Source organism: Macaca thibetana, chromosome 12 (assembly GCF_024542745.1).
Source record: "Macaca thibetana thibetana isolate TM-01 chromosome 12, ASM2454274v1, whole genome shotgun sequence".
Taxonomy (NCBI): domain Eukaryota; kingdom Metazoa; phylum Chordata; class Mammalia; order Primates; family Cercopithecidae; genus Macaca; species Macaca thibetana.
In genome coordinates, this window is record NC_065589.1 from 32503891 (window position 1) to 32526251 (window position 22361).

Here is a 22361-nt window from a genome sequence, read left to right on the forward strand (position 1 = left end):
AGGCTGGAGTGCAGTGGCAGGATCTCGGCTCACTGCAAGCTCCGCCTACCGGGTTCACGCCATTCTCTTGCCTCAGCCTCCCGAGTAGCTGGGACTACAGGCGCCCGCCACCACGCCTGGCTAATTTTTTGTATTTTAGAGGGGTTTCACTGTGTTAGCCAAGGTGGTCTCGAACTCCTGACCTCATGATCCACCCAGCTTGGCCTCCCAAAGTGCTAGGATTACAGGCCTGAGCCACTGCACCCGGCCAACTTCATGTACATTTTTATGGTTAGGTATTTGGCGTATGTGGGGGCTCCATAGCTTTCATCCGTTACTCAAAGCGCTTCGGGACCCTAAAAAGGCTCAGAACTGCTTCGATAAACAAGAAAGAATGCCGCAAGCAAAGGCAGCAGTTTCGCTGTAAAATCCTATTGTTGACATATAAGAGGGCCGTGTTGCCTCGCTACCAGCCTGTGGCGTTGTTGGGGCTCCGGAAGGGCGCGCGCGGCGCCTTTATCAGGGCGTGTGCGAGCGTTTATTTGGGAGGACACCACACGTGGACGCCTCAGCCGACCGTTCTCCTTCCCGGGGCCCTGCCCCGAGTCGCCGAGCAGCCGCAGAGTCGCCTCCGTCGCCCCGCCGCCCCTAGTGTTCCGGCCATGGCCGCGCGCCTCCTCCGAGGGTCCCTACGCTTCCTGGGCGGCCACTGTGCGGCGCGTCCGCTGCCCGCCCTGCGGTGAGTGGCAGCCGGGACTTCCGCGGCTGCCGGCCGGGAGGCTGTGGGGCGAGGCAGCGAGTCACTCCTGTCGCTGGCTTCAGGCGGGGCGGGGCACGCGCGGCTGGGAGTGCTCCCCAACTCCGGCGCGGGGCTAGAGCTGGCCTGGTTTCCCGGATCCTGCGGACTGGGTGCAACCAGCTGCGGGGCGGAGGAAAAAGGGGTGTCAGCCGTGCGAGGCCACGTCGGGGAAAGCCGAAAGATTTCTCCAGAAGCTCATTCCGGAGCCCCATTCCAGCCCGTCTAGTTCAGCGGCCTGCAGTGGGACCCGAGAGCCTGCGTTTTGGGAGGAGGTGGTCACCCACTGGGCCTGGCTGCAGGAGCGCGGGCTGCGATCTATGTCCCAGTTCGAGCTATGAATCCGTCGTTCCCCACGGCTTAGACTCGCCACGCGGTAGTGAACTTGGGACCCGGACACAGTGCCCGGCCTGCGGCGCGGACCAGAAGTGTCCAGGGCAAGCTGGGATAGAAATGACTTGGCGAGGGTTCCATCAAACAAGGAAATTAGGTTTAGATTTATCAACAAATCCTTTAAATACAGAGGATTAATGAAGAGAGAGTCTAAGGTCTGAGTGGCTCAGTGATTCTTAAGGTGGTGTTTATAATATGATCAAAAGTTTCAGATACCGTCTGAAACATAAAATCTATTCACTGGGTAAACAAATTGAAAGCATGGAGAATTCATTATTTAATAAGGGTGAAGGAACTGGCAAATTTGCGAATGACAGCATTGGTGTAAGGTACTCTAATTTTCTTTGAGAGCTATGAAACAAAATGCCTACTCTTCCTGGGGAGGTTTGGGAAGACTTCACTGAGAAGGTGATTTTTCTTTAGGATACATACTTAACTCTTACCTGGAACATTATAAGACAGTGATCCTCAAACTTTTGTTTGTTTGTTTTATTTTATTTTATTTTATTTATTTATTTTTGAGACGGAGTCTCACTCTGTCGCCCAGGCCGGAATGCAGTGGCACGATCTCCGCTCAGTGCTGCAACCTTTGCCTCCCGGGTTCAAGCGATTCTCCTGCCTTAGCTTTCCTGGGTAGCTGGGGCTATAGGCGCGTGCCACCAAGCCCTGCTAATTTTTGTATTTTTTTTAGTAGAGACGGGGATTTCACTATATTGACTAGGCTGGTCTCGAACTCCTGAGCTCGTGATCTGCCCGCCTCGGCCTCCCAAAGTGCTGCCTCAAACTTTTTAGTAACAGGACTCCTTATGCTCTTAAACTTAGAGGACCTCAAAGGACTTTTGTTTATGTAGGTTATATCTATCTTATGTCGTTATCAAAGGGTGTCTACAAAACTGAGAAACTTTACAAATATTTAGTTTGTTTAAAAGTTACAATATCTGACGAGTTGATGGGTGCAGCACACCAACATGGCACAAGTATACAGATGTAACAAACCTGCACGTTGTGCACATGTACCCTAGAACTTAAAGTATAATAATAAACCCCCCCCAAAAAGTTACAATAATCTCATTACATATTAACATAAATAACAGTTTTTATGAAAAATAACTTTTCCTAAACAGAAAAAAAGTGAAAAGAGTGACATTGTTTTACATTTTTACAACTCCCTTAATGTCTGGCTTAGTAAAAGATAACCAGATAATTATATCTGCTTCTGTATTATCCATTGGCGTAAGTTTGATTGAAGCATGGCAAGAAAATCTACCCTCAAATAGAGAACACTGGAAAAAGGGAGACCTGAGAGACCCTCTGAATGGGCTGGGGGGCTTCAGTTTTGTTGTAACAGCTTTTTGACCTTTAATGTGCAAAGGAATCACTTGGAAATCTTGTTAAAATACAGCTTCTGATTCGGTGGGTCTGGGATGGGGCCTGAGATTGTGTCTTTAAAACCAGCTTCCAGGTGTGTGGAAGGTGCTGGTGGAGATTGTCTCCCTTTTAAAATGTAAAGGAGGCTTAAAAAAAATTATAGCCTAGCAAATAAGATTAGTTGCAGTTTATTGCCTTAGAGAAAAAAATGCCAATTTTTCCATTACAGATTTCTTCATCTTTAGATTAAGAAATACATGTTGCAATAAACTTGCTGCCACGTGTTTTGATTTTCTTCCCTCTGCATATTCTCTCCTGACCACCTTTGACTGACCTGAAAGTCTTTATTGTTTTGGCATTTCTTTTGCTTTCCTGTGTCTTAATGTATTTTACTTAAAAATATTGCAGATATTTCCTTAACACAGGATAGGCTATTCAATTTTAAGATCCAGTAAGACTCGGTTTTAAATTCTGGCTCTATTATTTACTTATTATGTTGACAAATGATTCGGTGTCTTATGGCCCCAGTTTCCTAATCTCAGCATAGTTTTTTCCTGAGGAAAACTCTCTAGTATGGAAAATCTATATGGACAAATACGTGCTTTATAGTTTTATCTCTACTAGCAAGAAAAAGGAGTCGATCATTTCCAGTATAGGGATAAAGTAAATGTTAGTTTATTTAATGCAACAGGACAATGGTCAAGCTCCCCTGCATGTCTTGGTCCCCTGTTATCTCTTCTTCCTAGAATCTCTGACCTCATCTACTCTTCTCAGCCCACTCTGGCTACACTTGCCTTCTTGCTTTTCTAGAACACATCTGACACGATTCAGACATACAGCCTTTGCTCTAGTTGTTCTTTTATCCTAAAATTATTTGACTCTAGAGGTATGCCTGGCTAACTCTATCACCTTCAAGGGTTTGCTCAAATCTCACCTTTCTGGTTTGACCTACCCTGACTGCAGTATTTTTTTTTCTTTCTTTTTTTTTTTTTTTGTTTTGTTTTTAGTGACAGGGGCTCGCTATGTTGCCCAGACTGGTTTCAAACTCCTCAGCTCAAGCAATCTTCATGCCTCAGCCTCCCAAAGTGCTGGGATTACAGGTGTGAGCCACCAAGCCAAGCCTACTACATTATTTCATACAGCAACCTCTGTCTCTGCCTCCCCCCAGCCAGATACTCCTGATACCTTCTCTACTTTTCTTTTTCCATAATACTTATCACCTTCTATGGTATTATATAATTTGCTTATTTATTGTTTATTGTTTATTCAGTCTCCCTTTGTTAGAATGTAAGCTTAAAAGCCAAGATCTTTGTCCTCATCTTAGTCCTTTGTTCATTATTGTATCCCGAGTTACTAGAACAGTGCCTGGCACAGAATTGGCACTCAGTAAATATTTGCTAACTAAATGAATGAATAAGCCACTAAAAACATGATAATTAGGGAAACCTTAGAAATAGGTTGTAATAGCGACTGGGTGCAGTAGCTCATGCCTGTAGTCCCAGCTCTTTGGAGGCCAACATGGGTGTATCACTTGAGATCAGGAATTCAAAAGCAACCTGGTCAACATGGTGAAACTCTATTAAACATGGTGAAACTCTACTAAAAATACAAAAATTGGCTGGGTGTGGTGGCAGCACCTGCAATCCCAGCTACTCCAGAGGCTGAGGTAGAAGAATGGCTTGAACCAGAAAGGCGAAGGTTGCAGTGAGCCAAGATTGTGCCACTGCATTCCAGCCTGGGCGACAGAGCCAGACTCCGTCTCATAAAAAAAAAAAAAAAAAAAAAAAAAAAAAGGAAAGAAACATGTAATAGTAGAGTTATTTTTTTTAAGAACGCTTTAAGTCTACTTTGATTAATTACATGAAATAGATCTTTTCTGGATAAGGACTAGAAAAGAAAAGGCAGGGTCCAACTAAGGAAGAAATACACTAAATCAGAATTTAATGCAAAATAGAAAAAGCATCCTTTGGCAAGATTTGAATATATGATAAGTTTTTTAGATGTGAACTTGAAAATGTACAAAATGATGCATAGATTTTCAAAATTTCTTTCAGGGGTACTTCAAGGAAAAAAAAGCTGAAGACCACTGAACTAAAGGAACTACAGAGCAGTCTCATTTTAAGCTCAGTGTGGGAGGGATGGGAGTAGGTCCTAAATAATTCCATTTTACAGAATCTTTATCAGAGATTGATGAGTATTTTTATCTCCACCCAGATTGTCTTTGTAATGTGGCAATTACATCAACACAGTTTGCATCTTATACACCTGCAATTTGAAATTGTGTGATTCTGGTTAAAATACTAATTTTGGAAGCTTTGCATTATTTTAAACATTGTACATGATATGAAAATTTATCAGTATTACTCTATTGTACTATTTGAACTTTACATAATGTAATCCATATGTCACATGACAATACTGCATTTCACCTCAAGTCAGACCTGTGGTTAGTTCTAGGCATCGTCTTCTTTAAGGATTTGGAGATGGAGACTGAGTTGAATACTGATAAGGTACTTCTTAATTCCAGCTATATGAGGTAGATCCCATCAAAAGTGGTGGCACTCAAATTTGAACCCAGGTTTGTCATAATTCAAACTCTCTACTCGCCTCTCAAGTTTCTCTGTGAAAGAAATCCATGTTGTTCAGTGGTATTAATTCGGATATGAAGAGTAACAATTCACTTACTTTTCCTACTGCATATATATTTTTTAAGATGTTCTCATTCTGGAGGGGAAGAACGTCTAGAAACTCCTTCTGCTAAAAACTTAACAGATATAGGAATTCGAAGAATCTTTTCTTCAGAGCATGACATTTTCCGGAAAAGTATAAGGAAGTTTTTCCAAGAAGAAGTGATTCCTCATCACTCAGAGTAAGTGGCACATTTTCCTCTAATGAAATGTACACTAGGGGTGTGATAGGACCATTTCCTAGAATGCCATATATTACTATACAGAAAACATAGTATGTTCAGGGCTTTATTAACATTTTTACTGCTCTTCACTGTAACACTATAAGATCCCAGGATTCTTGCAGTTTTTAAAATGAATTGTAAAATGTACTATACACAAAAAAGAAAATTTAAAAATTTGCAACTTAGTCTAAGAGTAGTATTTTTGAAAACCATGGGTAACTGGCAACAAACTACTAGTCAATTTCTTAGTCTTTCTTTTTCTGCTTCATGAATTAATTAAACTGTAAAAACACAAAAAGTCAGCATAATGCAAACCTTGGTAAGAATTGGTTACCTCTGGATATTTCTTGATTAACTAATTACTATTATTTTATTGATCAGAAACTTATCATTTCTATTACAATAAGATTTTGCTTCATTTCCAAAATTCACTCAATGCCAGTACAGATGCTCCTGAATTTAGTAGGGGTTACAAGTTGAAAATATCATAAGTCAAAAATGCATTGTTATTATGTTAACACTGTTCTTATGTTATAAAAACAAACAAATCTCAGCACAGTTATATTAGAAGCAGAAATTAGAAGATTAGTAAAAATGAAGAGAGAAATGGTTCAGGAACATCATAGGTTTGTGAGGTTTTACACACCTAGCCTACTACACGCCATAGTTTAGGCCAGCCTACATTAAACATGCTCAGAACAATTACATAAGCCTACAGTTAGGCAAAATCATCTAACACAATGTCCATGTTGTAATAAAGTATTAAATAACTCATGTAGTGTATTAAATATTCTAATGAAAGTGAAAAACAAAACGGTTATATGGATACTTGAAGTAAGCATGTTTTCAACTGAATGTGTGTTGCTTTTTCACCGTCATAAGTAAAAAAATTGTAAGTTGAACTGTCATAAGTCAGAGACATCTGTATTTTACAACATTTAGAATGGTTTTTAAATAGCATTAAAAGTAACTTCCATTAGGTTTTTACTAATACCTTCTTGGTAAGAATGACCAAAATAAGCTAAACTCAGAAGCCAGAAGCCATAACTAGTCTTTGGTGAAAAGCGACTAGCTTCTGTTTTGGGGGGTTTTGTTTGTTTGTGTGTTTGTTTTTTAAGACATGGTCTCACTCTCTTGCCGAGGCTGGGGTGCAGGGACGTGATCATAGCTCACTGCAGCCTTGAACTTCTGGGCTCAAGCAATCCTGCCTCAGCCTCCCAAAGTGCTGGGATTACAGGTGTGAATCACTGCATCAGGCTTCAACTAGCTTCTTATAGACAAGAGAGACATGGTACACTTTGCTCTGGTACAATCTCTTTTGTTTATTTCTTCACTGCTTTTAAATTTTGTTCCAGAAAAAATCTTGAGAAGGCTTTGAAATAAAATAACAGGAGCTGACAAATTTTAAGTCAATAATAAAAATATTTCCAAAGCTACTTTAGGCAACAACTGCATTCAAAACACACATGGTAATCCAACTCTTAAAAATTTTTGTAGTGTCTCTAATTACCTTCAATCAGTATCTTCAAATACCCCATGTCTCACTATAATCCACTTAAAAATACAAAAATTCTCCGATATTTTTTCACTATCTCCAGCTAGCCATCTGTTTCCTCATTCTGCCATTCTCATTTTTAAAGAAGAAAAGCTGAGGTTGCCTATCTTACACAAATGTCTAATGTTTTCAGAAGTTCATTTGATATAGAGCTATAGTGCGAGGTGCTTCTGCTCTCCTGTTCTTCCTAAACTATAATGAGGTTCCCTATTTTGTCAGCTTCTATATGCTTGTCCCATAAGTTCAGCACTTTAAGGAAATATGCCAAGGAGAATTGCCTCTTACAATACAGGTTAGGCAGATTCCCATGACGACATGCCACAACTAAGCTTGCATGTAAGAGTACTAGCTGAGCAAAACTACATCAGTGGGTATAATTTTCAAGTCCAATAAATAGTCAAGATGGGGAAAGACAATGGCAAATACAAATAAGAGGAGAGGGCTGGGTGCAGTGGCTCATACCTGTAATCCTAGCACTTTGGGAGGCTAAGGTTTGAGGACTGCTTGAGGCCAAGAGTTCACGACCAGCCTGGGGAACATAATAAGACCCCATCTCTACAAAAGAAAATTTTTTTTTGGCCTTGTGGCATGTGCCTGAAGTCTCAGCTGCTTAAGAGGCTGAGGTGGGAAGATTGCTTGAACCCAGAATTTTGAGGCTTCAGTGATCCATGATTGTGCCACTGCACACCAACCTGGGTGACAGCCCTGTCTCAAAAAAAAAAAAAAAAAAAAAAAAAAGCAGAAAAAAGGAGGAAGAGAAGTGATCAAAGAGTCAGAGTCAAATAGAAGTATATGGCTAATGCAAATAATTACCTTAAATTAAGAATGCATTTCTGCACAAAATCATTCATAAGTTCAAAGTTGTAGCCATTTAAATAATATGAAAAAATCTCTGATTTTAAAATATTTGGTATTTGCAGATGGGAGAAAGCTGGAGAAGTAAGTAGGGAGGTTTGGGAAAAAGCTGGAAAACAAGGACTGCTTGGTGTCAATATTGCAGAGCATCTTGGTGGAATTGGAGGGGATTTGTACTACGCAGCTGTTGTCTGGGAGGAGCAGTAAGTATGGAGAGCTTTAAGGCTGAGTCTTGTTTTGTAAACACACCACTCAACTTTCTGAAATGACCAAAAAAAAAAGTTTTCTAATCTTGGAAGATTGAAAATTCAGTGTAAAATGTAAAGGACTATACCACTCATGCACTCTTATACATTTTTTGAATGTGGGATAATAAGAAAATCCTTTTAAGTTGCTGAAATAGGTGCTATTGAAAATTAAGGAGATCTTTTTTTTTTTCCTGTCAATGCTTACGATTACTTTTTGCCCTTAGAAAAGATATTTGAAAGAGAACAGCAGAGTAGAAAAATGTTTCCATCAAATATACTAGAATTTTAATATATAAGAGCAAATAAAGATTGCAGTTGAAAAATGGGCAAAGAATTTGAAGCAATAATTCATCAAAAAAGAAATGCAAATAAGTTTTTTTTAATGAGAAAACTTCATCCTTACTAACAAATGCAAATTAAGCTTATCTGGAGGTATCATTTTGAGTATCTATAAAATTAGTGAAAATGAAAAATCCTAATACCCAGGGCTGACAAGATTGCAGTGAAAGTGACACACTATTGGTGGCTTTATAAATTAGAACAATAAATTTTGGGGGGGATTAAAAAGGTGAAAACATATTTAAAAAATATGTTCCTGCTTTTTGACATAGAATGCTACTTTGGGGAATTCATTTTAAGGAAATAATTTACTAGGAAATACAGATGCTGTGTTCAGAAATCATTGTCATGTTAGGTCACAGTCCTCCAAATGTTGAAGCAATCTAAATGTCCAGCAGTGGGAGAATGGATAAGTAAATTATGGTACATAAACAACTTGTAATATTTTGCAGCTATTTCAGATTAAAATCTACTAAGAAAAAATAGGATTTTGTTGTGTCATAGAATTTATTTTTAAATTTTAAATTTTTATTTGTGTGTGTATGTGTGTCATAATTTTAAAAGAAAATAGCAAAGTACACAATTCACTCCATGACTCCATGTTTTGTTTTGTTCTGTTTTTCTTTTTTTCTATTTTTTGCTTTTTTATTTTTGTTCTTTTGTTTCTTTGTTTTACCAAGACTCCATCTGATTAGAATATATCCTCATGGCAAAGGCCGTTAGAGGAATACAGTTATTATTCCACTGTGTTAGAGGAATATAACTGCAGGTGATTCATATTTTAAAATATTTTATCTCTCAATTAAATAAGTGTTCATTGAACTCTGTTTAGCACTATTATTGTGTTGAAACCAGAAATTTTAAAATTAGTAAAAAAAAAAAAAAAAAAAGAGAACACAGTCAGAAATGTCATAGGTTTGTGATGAGACAGGCCACTACCAAACAGTTTGACAGGATCTTTAATACGTTGTTGTTATAATAGTCATTTTTTAATTGCTAGTTTATGCTCTAATTTTTCTTCTTTTTTTATTCTAAGAGCTTACTCAAATTGTTCAGGCCCAGGTTTTAGTGTTCATTCAGGTATTGTCATGTCCTATATTACAAACTATGGCTCAGAAGAACAGATTAAGCACTTTATTCCCCAGATGACTGCAGGCAAATGTATTGGTGCTATAGCAATGACAGAGCTTGGAGCTGGAAGGTAAGTTAATATTTAGTTGACTTTGGATTCTTGGAAGCAGTGCCTTGACATTTTCTTAGTACTTGGTTAATACATAGACTGAGCTATGTGCTAGGAGGAATGCAAAGATGAACACAGGATAATTCATGACCTCAAGTAGGAAAATAACAATAAAGCAGATTATAATATATGCTATGTTTGAGATATTAACATAGTTTTATGCAAAGAAAATGGTAGTGTGTAAGTCGAATTTTCACCATAATGAATTTTACTTGTAGGGTGAGATTCACATGTAAATGTCAAGCAGTTTGTTACAAAGTTGTATTTGGAATTCTGGAGACAAGGATGGAGTAGCAATAGGTTTTAAAAGTCTTTCATTTATAAGAGTTGATACAATAGGAATGAACAAGATCACGTATTCAGTTATTTGCTGGTTATTTTGTAAATGTCTTCAGTGTGCCAGGTATACAGTAGTGAACAAAACAGATGTGGCCTCTGTGCTTAATGAAGAGAAAGGCAAGAAATAAGCAAGTATATATGTTTGTAATTATAAATTATGATAAGTACTGTGAAGGAAATGTACTGTGCTATAGACTAATGGTATGTTTGTGTTTGGTGGGATATGGAAAAACAAATTTAGATATGAATGCTAACAAAGGCCTATAAAAAGTTGTATTTAAACTGAGGTTTGACAAATGGGAAGGAACCAGTTTTATAAGAATGGGGGAAAGAGCTTCCACAGAGTGGGGACCTGATCCTCAAGAGGAAAAATGAAAGACAAAAAAGGAACAAAGGAGGAAAATCTGGGCATTATGTTTCATTTGGAACTGTACAAAAAATGATGGAGCAAGAGAGACAGAAGGATTGAGAGTTTCAAAGAAATCCAGACACGAATAGGAAGAGAAGTCAGTTGGAAAGGCTGTAGGAAAGGAGAAAGAAGTTAGTAATGTGAAGGCCACCATGATGTTGAGAATGGAGAAGAGGTTCTGGCAGGCCTGATGATCCTTTGTGATTTCAGTAGGGTGGAGGGGCAGAAGTTACTTTTTATGGGAGTGAGGTGGTTGAGAAAGCAGAGGCAGAGGACTCAGAGTCATCTTTCTCAGAGCTGAGTGGTAAACAAATGGAAAGAGAGGGCAGTGGTTTGAGGCAAACTGGTAGGGGAAATGATGTATGTTAAAGACAGTAGCAACTTGTGGGTCAACACAAAGCGAACAGTGCAAAGGAAGAACTTAAAGATGCCAAAGAAGTGGCAAGTGAAAATCCAGGAATTGTTTTTGCAGAGGTCAGGCCCTCCTTTTTTATTGTAAAATTTTCTTTTCTAACAGTGTTATTTATTTTTAAATCTCTTAATATTCTATAGCATGACTTGCAATATGTTTACATTATATTTATCTTTTTAAGATATAAACCCCTAATTTTAGGTCAATACTAACACTTAATTTTTTCAAAGATTAAAGGCTTCTGTTCACTTCTGTTGCCTAAAAGTGTGATCTAAACAAGTAGAAATTTAACCTTCTTCCTTAAAATTTGCTTTTAATTTCATTCTCTAAAATAACTACCTGGCTGACTGCCAATATTCAGATTGAGTTGTATTAGCTCTGTGGTTAGCATGTTCCACTTCCAGCTCATTGCATGTTAGCACTCACAAAGAGGCTATAGAATAAATGAGATCTTGATTTGTCTCTAATTTATACATGCAAACAAAGGTTCATGTGATTTTTGATTTTGGTTTAAAGTCTTTGGCCTTATCTGTGGTTAAGTGTATATAATTAAGAAGGAAATCTAAGAATGAAGATGGAGAAAATAAGCAGATTTCTTTCTTTCTTTCTTTTTTTGTTTGGAAAGTCATTGAAAGTCATGAGAGGATAGTAAATAAGTCAGGTATTTAGAGAGATGAGCAAAGAGTCCATGTGGGTAAGAGAATATAAGAACAGAGAAAAGCCACAGATGAAGAAGAGTACTAGAGTGTTGAGGAATTATGGAATTATGGTGTGAAATTGGCATGAAATAGGGAAAAACACGTGGGAAGAAAAGAAGATAGAAGATGGAATGTGGTTCATTTTGACTGCCCTCGGAGATGAATTGAGCACTGTCTGTATTTTTGGTTTGATTTGGCCTCCACAGAAAAAAAGGTTGCAATTGCTGAAAAGCATCCAGAGTTTCACTGGCCCTTTCCCCTTCCATGGATGAACGCTTCATTATATATAATTACGTATCTTTGTATGTTGTATTACTTTAGCATTTTATAAATGCTTTCATATTGATTTTATTTTATTATTTTTTAAAGAAATGGAGATGAGGGTCTCGCTATGTTGCCCAGGCTGGTCTCAAACTCCTGGACTCAAGCAATCCTTCTGCCTCAGCCGCTCCAAGTGCTAAGATTATAGGTGTCAGCCACTGCACCTGGCCTCATGTTAATTTTATTATATGGCTATTATAATGAGATATATGGAATATAAAGATATGATTTCTATATAAGAAGAAAACAGAAAATAATAAATGATTTTGACCAAGTTCATAGAACAAATTGTTGACAGCATTGGAGCCAGAGTGTTCTGACACCAGCTGTGTGATCTTGGGTAAAAATCTCTGAGCTTCAATGTCTCTATCGGTGAAATTGAGATAATGATACTTAAGAAGATTATTGTGAGGGTCTAAACTGTTGGCTTTACTAAGTAGTATACTTTTTCATTTTTAATATTTCATATATAACATTCAAAAACTTAGGAAAAATTTACAAACTGAGCTATGCCATTACCTTTATTTCCTTTGATGTATCCCTGTATAGGAAGATTTTTTTTTTTTTTTTGAGATAGAGTCTTGCTGTTGTCACCCAGGCTAAAGTGCCATGGTGCGATCTCGGCTCACTGCAACCTCCACCTCCCACGCTCAAGCTGTTCTCCTGCCTCAGTCCCCGAAGTAGCTGGGATTACGAACACCTGCCACCACATCCAGCTAATTTTTGTATTTTTAGTAGAGACAGGGATTCATCAGGTTGGCCAGGCTGGTCTTGAACTCCTGACCTCCGGTGATCCATCCGCCTCAGCCTCCCAAAGCACTGGGAATACAGATGTGAGCCACCACGCCCAGCCTTAGAAGAATTGTTTTAATAAACTATGTGCAGACATTAGTTAGTGATACTTTATACATACTTATGATGAAAAATACAATGTTAGAATACAATAGTATTCAGGCCAGGCACAGTGGCTCATGCCTGTAATCCCAGCACTTTGGGAGGCCAAGGTGGTGGATCACCTGAGGTCAGGAGTTCAAGACCACCCTGGCCAACATAGCAAAACTCCGTCTCTACTAAAAATACAAAAATTGGCTGGGTGTGGGTAGTGCACACCTGTAATCCAGCTACTTGGGAGGCTGAGGCAGGAGAATTGCTTGAACCTGGGAGGTGGAGGTTGCAGTGAGCCGAGATCGTGCCACTGCACTTCAACCTCAGTGACAAAGTGAAACTCCATCTCGAAAACAACAACAACAAAAAAGAATACAATAGCATTCAACTTTTGTGTTCACAATCTGCATCCACCCTTTTGATGATAATCAGACTACAGATCGGTTCACATACCTGTGCCATTTAACCTATGTTTCAGATAGGTGGCTCTGTATTATACAGTCTCTTTCTGAAACTTACTGTGATATTTGAAGTGATTAGATGTGTAATGGATAAGCCTTGAATTCGTGTGTTGGGGGGTCCCCAAGACTACCCCCAGGTTCAAATGATTTGCTAAGAGGACTTACAAGACTCAGCATATATTGTACCCATGGCTACAATTTATTATAGTAAAGGATACAAAGCAAAATCAGCCAAGAGAAAGTCTCATGGGCAAAGTCTCTAGAAAGCCAATAGCAGCTTCTAGGAGTTCTCTCCTAATGAGGTCATACAGGACATAATTGCTTCAGCAAGTTGTGACGTGTGAAATGTTGTGTGCCAAGGTGTAGCTCATTAGAGACTTGGTGCCCAAGGATTTTCTTGGAGGTTGGTCGTATAGGCACCCTCTTCCTGGCATGTACCAAAAGTTCAGATCCCCAGAAGGAAAGCAGGTATTCAGCATAAGCCTCATTGTTTGCACAAACAGTTTATACAGTAAGCCACTTTTATGGGTACTGGGAACGGTGAGAACTCTCCTGAAATCCGGATTCCCAGATGCTAGCCACAGACAATGTTGCAACAGGCCTTTCTAAGGATAGCACTCTCAGGCCTGCTCTATTAAGTCTTTTCTGTATACTTGGCATTTTAATAATATAATTTAACAAATGTTTATTGAGTACCTGTTATGTACAAAGCAGCATGCTAGGCACAGAGCATATAAATATGATCTTGATACACCACGTGTTTTCAAAAAACTTGAGTCAGATAAGTGCAGTATGTGGGAAAGATAATTGCTTTTTATTATAATTGCAATTGAAAGTAAATGCTCTAAGAGAGTATATTTGTTGCCTGATGGCATCTGTGACAAATTATCACAGACTTGGTGGCTTCAGACAATAGAAATTTATTCTCTTACAGTTCTGAAGGCTAGACGTCCAGAATCAGTATCGCGGGGCCCAAATCAGGGTATCAGCAGGGCCACACTTCCTCCAGAGGTTATAGGGGAGGATCCACTCCTTTCCTCTTCTGTCTCTTAATGTCTGTTTGGCATTCCTTGCCTTGTTGCCTCATCACTGCAGTCTTTGCCTTTGTGGTCACATTGTCTTCTCTTCTGTCTATGAAATCTCTCTTTACCGCTCTCTTATAAGGACATTTCTGATTGCATTTAGCGCTCATCCAGATCATTCGTGATAATCTCTCTATCAGAACATCCTTAAATTAATCACATCTGCAAGACTGTTTTTCCATGTAAGGTAGCACAGCCTCTAGGGTATAGGACCTGATATCTTTGGGATCATTATTCAGCCTAATACAGAGAGTGATTAAAAAAAAATGCAGCTGGGTGCGGTGGCTCACGACTGTAATCCCAACACTTTGGGAGGCCAAGGTGTGCTGATCACCTGAGGTCAGGAGTTCAAGACCAGCCTGGCCAACATGGTGAAACCACGTCTCTACTAATAACACAAAAAATTAGCCTGGCATGGTGGCCTACGCCTGTAATCCCAGATACTGAGGTGGCTGAGGCAGGAGAATCACTTGAACCAGGGAGGCAGAGGTTGCAGTGAGCCGAGATTGTGCCATTGCACTCCAGCCTGGGCAACAAGAGGGAACCTCGGTCTCAAAAAAAAAAAAAAAAAAAAAAAAATGCCGAGGGACATAAAATATAAACACCACTGTGTTACTCTGTTTTTGCGTTGCTATAAAAAAAAAAAAAACCTGAAACTGGGTAATTTATAAAGAAAAGAGGTTTAAGTGGCTCACAGTTCCACTGGCTATATAGGAAGCATAGCTGGGGAGGCCTCAGGAAACTTACAATCATGGCCGAAGGCATAGGGGAAGCAGACATGTCCTACATGGCCAGAGAAGGAGGAATAGAAGAGGGATATGCTACACACTTTTAAACAACCAGATCTCATGATAAGTAACTCACTAACACAAGAACAGCAAGGGGAAAGTCCATCCCTATGATCCAATCACCCCACCAGGCCCCCTCCTCCAACACTGAAGATCATAGTTGAACATGAGATTTGGGTGGGGACACAAAGCCAAACCATATCACCCACATAAAGAAGAATAGGAAAAATTACACAAGTAATATGGACTATTTATATACTGTGCTGTTCATTGTAGGATATTTAGATTTTGGGACCTAAGTGTTTTAACAATAGGGGATTTTTTTTTAAATTATGGTAAATCCATGATGATGTTCTGTTCAGCTAATAAGAAGTCATTAGATATTGTTAACAGATCAAAATCTGTTATTATATTATATGTTATATATAAAATATTATATGGTTCCAGTTTTATAAAAATTATAAAAATGCATATATATGTATAGTTATATCCATAGGAAAATATTGGAAAGATATACCTTTAAAATGTTCATTCCAGGAGATAAAATTATTTTTAAAATTATTTTTCTCCTTTGGTATGCTCTCTATATTCTTAATATTTTCTTTAGTAATATTTGCTTCTTTTATATTTAGAAAAATAATCTGTTCTATGCTTAGAGCAGGTTTGTTAGAAAAAAAAATGGCATTTGAGACATGCTCTTTTTTTTTTTAAGATAAATTCTCACTGTGTTACCCAGACTAGAGTGCAGTGGCATGATCATGCCTCACTGCAGCTTCAACTTCCCAGGCCCAAGTGATCCTCTCACTTCAGCCTCCCAAGTAGCTGAGACCACAGGCATGTGCCACCACACCCAACTAATTTTTTAACTTTTTATAGAGATAGAGTCTAGCTTTGTTTCCCAGGCTGGTCTCAAACTCCTGGGCTCAAGCAGTCCTCCCCCCTCAGTCTCCCAAGGTGCTGGGATTATAAGCATGAGCTACCACGCCCTGCCTAATAGCTAAATTTTAGATCAATAGAGATAGGGGAAGAAACCAAGGTGTTTAAAGGCAGCAAAGTACATGGTGACACGTAATCTCAGGGATACAGTGAGGTTCGAAATGTTATGTGAGTCCCATTGGGGTCTTGAATGTTAGTTGGGTTTCGTTATACTACTGTATAAAATCTGGCTAGTTTATATAATAAATCTTAATCATATATTCATTTGTGTAAGTGCTTTAGAATATAATAGATCAGCATGGTTTTTCAGTGCAATTGTGTGAACATTCTTAATATTCAGCAATTTTATAATGGTGTAGCCAGTTTGAATAATCTAATTTACATACATACTTATATAATTTACATAATTCAATTTTTATCATTTGATGAATTGTTTATCCTTTCTTTCGATTACAGTGACTTACAAGGAATAAAAACAAATGCTAAAAAGGATGGAAGTGACTGGATTCTCAATGGAAGCAAGGTGTGTAGAGAGGGACTTCTATAGCCTTTCTTTTCAGAGTCATGCCATGGGTAACAATGTCTCAGAGACAACTCATTAATTCTGTTAAATCTAGGGACTCATGCAGGAATTGAATTTACCTAAGCTGTTTTGGAGACAGCAAATTTACAACAAATATTACTTAAGATCTGTGGTAGCTTCTTCTATGTTTCATTTTGCATGCCCCCTCACTAATATGGCAAAGGTTGTTTTAGCTTCCAAACAGCCCTTATCAAACCAGAAAAAGACAAGGTGAGACTCACATTGCTCAAATGTGGGACAAATATTAATAATACTTAAACTTTATGTTGATAAAAGATTGGGGAAAAAGCTTTCTCATGTAGATCAAGAAGAATTTCAAAAGATTCTAGGAGAAGGACAGGCACAGTGGCTCACACCTGTAATCCCAGCACTTTGGGAGGCTGAAGCAAGAGAATGCTTGAGCCCAGAAGTTTGAGACCAGCCTAGGCAGCAAAGTGAGACCCTGTCTCTACAAAAGTAAAAATTAAAAAAATTAGCTGGGCATGGTGGTGTGCCCTTTGGTCCCAGTTACTCACTCAGGAGGCTGAAGAGGGAGAATCACTTGAGCCAAGGAGGTTGACATAGAGTAAGACCCTCCTCAAAGAAAAAAAAAGATCCTAGGAGAAAAAGATATCAGTGATACAGTGATAGAATTTGAGAACCATTCAGTTCTACTAAATCAAACAACTCACTGATAGAATTGGAGAGTGCTTCCAATTAAGGTTACAGATGGGCTCAGGATCTCTGATATCAATGAGGGCAAATGCATTTGGTATCACCGAGGGCAAGTGATATTACCCACCTAAAATAGTATCTGGTATATACTCAGTAAATATTTGTTGTTGACTGAGTGTTACGTGAAGGAAAGATGATCATTTTATTTATGGTTATAAAACAGTCTTTCTGAAAATATGTGCCAAGGTCTGTTGAAGAATTAGTTTTTATATGTTTGTTTGGGCTAATAGCTCTGTATTTACAAAACTGAATCATTGGTGTTCTTCAAATATACTTTAATAAATATTTGTCTAAATAATTTATCCTAAGGATTATAATTAAACAGATGATAGCTCCAATATATAATCAGTTAACTCCTCGCATACAGAAGGCTTGTTTTGAAAGAGAGTGGGATATTTGGTTCGAAGTGAAAGGGGAACCACATTCTCTTATACCTCTAGCTCTCTAAGCAGGCCTCATCTGCTCAGCCATAGTGTTTTGTGGGAACCACACAGGAAAAGTACCATTGACTCTGTTTCAAAAACTCTATTAGAAATAACAAAAAATTGAAAGCAAGTAAAAGTAAAGGAATGGGTAAGCAAATACAGTGCATCTGAACGAATGTGCAGCCATTAACATTAGCACCACAAAGTTTTTAACAGTACAGGAAATAATTATACATTAAGTGAAAAAACAGGAGATAGAATGCAAGTACAGAAACATTTTTACTATATTAAAATTAAAAAGATGAGAAAGGAAATTATGAATGATAGTTGTATTATATACTTATGGAGGATTATATTTTCTCTTTTCTTTAGAATTTTACATTCTCTATATAATATCTGCAATGAGTTTCTGTTATTTTATAAGCATTTAATATCCTCCCACCACCCCAAAATGTTGACCCTCATTAGAGGTAATTTCAGCCCTATTCAAACTTTTGAGTGTCATAGTTAGGAAACAAACTGAGAAAATCCACTGGCAAGGAAAATTCTCATATAACTCTGTTAGAAAGGGGGATCCACCATGGTGTTAAAATTCACATTAGGTCACACTGTTGTAGAAATGGTTCAGATTTTATTGATCCTTTGCTGTAATTACTTCCAATAAGACCTTCTGGAGAACTCCACTTGATTTACCAAATTGAGCTCAGCGTATTAAAATGAATAGTTTTTGCCCAATGAATTGCTCCTCCCTTCCTTTCCATTCCATTGTTTATTTATTATCTGTAGTTAAAACGTGTATGAGACCACTTTAGAGCATATTGTAGATACTAATTCCTGGATGCTGTGTGATGCAAAACAAACAAAAAGCACTCATAGCATTTCAACTGTGGCAGCTACACAGATATTAGGAACTACACAGAAAGGTAGGAACTTGGTAGACTTTTAAGATTTTTGAGCAAGGGAGTGGTGTAATGGAGCAATACTGTTGAAAAAATATTTTTGCCAAGATGTATAGAAATTTTTTTGAGGAACATCTTTTTCAAAATATATTTTTAAAACATCCTTTGGCCTCATCTGTGCCAAAAAGAATTCTAAGCACTTAAGATAGATATATGAATAGGAAATGGCTAGGAGCTCCTAGTAAGGAGGCATGTTGATGATCTTTTATTATTGTGTCACCTATAACCATACTGCCACCACTATCTTCATTTGCTGTTGTGTAGACAACACTAACGTTATTTGCCCATTTTTCATTATTTGTATGTTTCAGTGCTGTGCATTTTAGGTGATGGGAGTAACCAACATCATTTTATACCCCTACTATTTCAAAGGGAGAGAGATTAAAAACAGATCATTTTGGTAAATTTGAGGTGTTGTAGGAATGCTTAACCCAGCCTGGAGAATTTGAGACCTTTTGGCCAGTCTGATGTCTAAACCGTCCAGGATGAGTACAAGTCATTGTAGCAGAGTTGGGAAAGCGCCTTTCCCAAGTAGCAGAAACAAGATTTTCAAAGACTCAAAGGTCAGGAAGATCTCGCAATGTGATGGACAGCAAATAATTTAGTAGCTGACTGGAGAACAGGAAATTGGGGAGAGTGGGACAAGCAATAAGGCAGGTAAGGAGAGGTAAGCTAGTGCCAGTTTGTGGTAAGTTTTCTATTTCCTGCTAAGGGTTTTGAATTTACCCTGAAGCCTATTAGGAGCTATTCAAAAATGTTTAAGTGTGAAGGCAATATGATCAGATTGCATTTAGAAAATTATCTCTGACAGCATGATGAATGATACAGCTGTAGAGAGATCAGTTGTAGGAACTTAAGAAATGATGAGGGCTGGAAATAAGGTAATTACAATAGAATTGAAAGGAAGTGAATAAATTCCAAAAGTATTAAGATGGGTTAGAAAAAACTAGATGCTGAACTGAATAAGAAGCAGGATGACAGTGTAATCTATTGAAGCATTCATTGAGATAGGGAAATAGGTTGATAATCCGGATTAGATAGGAGTAGGGGTGGGAAGGAGTATGTCCCACCCATGAGTCATCAAGTGGAACTGTTCAGAAGCAAGTACATATTCAGGTCCAGGTCCTATCAAGAAATGTGGCTTACCAGGAGTTCGAGGCTGCAATGAGCTATGATCACACCACTGCACGCCAGCCTGGGTGAGAAAGACCCTGTCTCTAAAAAAAAAAGAAAGGAAACATGGCATAGATAAATATTTGGAGTCATCAGCATGTAGAGGGTGACTCAAGCCATGAAAATGATTGAGATGAACCAGGAAAGAGGCAGAATGAGAAGATAATTATTAATATTTGCTTGGAGTATATTTTGTTTTCTGAATCAATATCATCTGATAATCCCTCTCATTTGCTTGTCATTTTTCCCTCCTTAATCATAGTTTCCTATTTAGGCCATTTTAAAGGAAGCAGGATATCAATTACAAAAATCAAAAATAGTCCTTTTCAAAAACTGATACATCTGAGAATAAATAATATAGCGCCATTTACAGCAGATTTTCTTTCTTTTTATTTTTCTTTTCTTTTCTTTTTTTTTCTAGAGACAGGATCTCACTCTGTCACCCAGTTTGGCGTGCAGTGGTACAATCATAACTCACTGCAACCTCAAACTCCTAGGCTCAAGCGATCCTCCTGCCTCAGCTTCCTAAGTAGCTTGAACTATATATAGGTGCACACTACCATATCAGCTAATTTTTAATTTTTTTGTCTCTGCTATTTTGGCAAGGCTGGTCATAACTCCTGAGCACAAATGATCCTCTTGCCTCAGCCTCCCAAAGTGCTGGGCTTCCAGGTGTGAGCCAGCAAGTCCCGCCAGATTTTCTTTTCTTACCAGTGTCTTCCTTCTAAAATACAATTTATCATCATAATAGACAATTTGGTTTCATTTTTAAAGAACATAATAATCTCTGCTTATTGTTATTGTGTATAATATTAATAGTGAAAAGAAAATCTATAGGTTTCATTCTTTGAAGCATTAAGTAATTTTTCCCCGATCCTTGATAACATCATGTGTGAATAATCAACTCTGCAGGTATTTGGGTAGGGTACCGAGAGAGATATCGAGCATGCCTTGTCTGTTTTAGTTTTCTGGAATGTGCTTTCTCCCAATAATAACTTGCACATAGACTTGAATTATCATGGTGCATTACTAGTGTACTTGGGGTTTTACAGGTGTTCATCAGTAATGGGTGGTTAAGTGATGTTGTGATTGTAGTTGCGGTCACAAATCATGAAGCTCCCTCCCCTGCCCGTGGTATTAGCCTTTTTCTGGTGGAAAATGGAATGAAAGGATTTATCAAGGGACGAAAGCTACATAAAATGGGATTAAAAGCACAGGTGAGTGATAATGTAAATCATATTCAGATACTAATTGAGTTTACTATTAATCAGATAGGAGACTTATAAAGAGGATTACATGTGGCACAATTTTATTTCCTATGCTGAATTCCTAAAATACGCTTTTCTGATGTGGTAATGAGATTTATTCCCATTTATACCTCTCTATCTCTTTCTGATGGTCAGCAATAGAAATGAATCAAGGTATTTTGAATATCTGCTTTTATAAATGGCAGAATTAACTGCATGGTAACAAGCCATCTATTTGTAAAATGTATTAAAGAAAAATATGAAGTAAAAATAGAAAGTGTGGCCAGGCACGGTGGCTCACACCTGTAATCTGAGCACTTTGGGAGGCTGAGGCCGGTGGATCACCTGAGGTCAGGAGTTCGAGACCAGCCTGGACAACATGGTGAAACCCTGTCTCTACTAATAATAAAAAAATTAGCCGGGTGTGGTGGCAGGCGCCTGTAGTCCCAGCTACTCTGGAGGCTGAGGCAGGAGAATCACTTGAACCCAGGAGGTGGAGGTTGCAGTGAGCCGAGATCACGCCACTGCACTTCAGCCTGGGCGACAGAGTAAGGCTCCCTCTCAAAAAAAAATTAAAAATAAAACAAACAAAAAAACAGAAAATGTTCTTTCTATACATTACCAAAAACATATTTTTTGCTTAATATGTATTAGAAATCCTTAGTTCCAAGTACCTTGAGAACTGGACAATATTAGAGCAGGAATGATAGTGTGTTGCAGTAGGAAAGCCACAAGTTTTGGAATCAGATGGCTGTGAGTTCAAATCCCTGGTTTATCACTTACTAGTTATGTTCATTAACCACTCCAACTTGGCTTCCAATTTGTTTTTTGTTTTTTTGGAAAAAATAATATTCACTCCAATATTCACTGGGTTATTGGAAGATTTAAATGAGATCACGCTCTACATTTTTTGTATGGTCTTTTAGGATACTGCAGAACTATTCTTTGAAGATGTACGGTTGCCAGCTAGTGCCCTACTTGGAGAAGAGAATAAAGGCTTCTATTACATCATGAAAGAGCTTCCACAGGTCAGAAGTGTTTAAAGATTCCATCTTTTGACTAAATAATGAATTGGAATAGAATAATATAGAAACATGCTATTTCTATATTATGCATGCAGATTTATACATGCAAAACTTGTGAAATAGCTAATCATTTGAGTATTAAAGTTGTAATAAAAGTATGAGTTTTATAGGGTAGGTAAGTAAATAACTGAACTCAGTAATATCCAATCAAAGGTTATAA

At 38.2% G+C, this 22361-nt stretch overlaps 1 protein-coding gene across 3 annotated transcripts in view; it reads left to right on the forward strand.

Annotated features, from left to right (window-relative positions):
• Positions 1 to 265: 265 nt before the first annotated feature.
• Positions 266 to 22361, forward strand: part of ACADL (acyl-CoA dehydrogenase long chain) — a 51178-nt gene continuing 29082 nt past the window's right edge. Inside the window, exons 1-7 of one of the 3 annotated variants that reach the window (XM_050751411.1) lie at positions 266 to 718; positions 5250 to 5405; positions 7923 to 8060; positions 9481 to 9645; positions 16472 to 16538; positions 20922 to 21086; positions 22043 to 22144. In XM_050751411.1, the coding sequence (XP_050607368.1) occupies positions 642 to 718; positions 5250 to 5405; positions 7923 to 8060; positions 9481 to 9645; positions 16472 to 16538; positions 20922 to 21086; positions 22043 to 22144 (870 nt within the window). In that variant the 5' untranslated portion in view covers positions 266 to 641. The remainder of the gene's footprint in view (positions 719 to 5249; positions 5406 to 7922; positions 8061 to 9480; positions 9646 to 16471; positions 16539 to 20921; positions 21087 to 22042; positions 22145 to 22361) is intronic. The other 2 variants (XM_050751412.1, XM_050751413.1) reach the window with 2 other exon arrangements.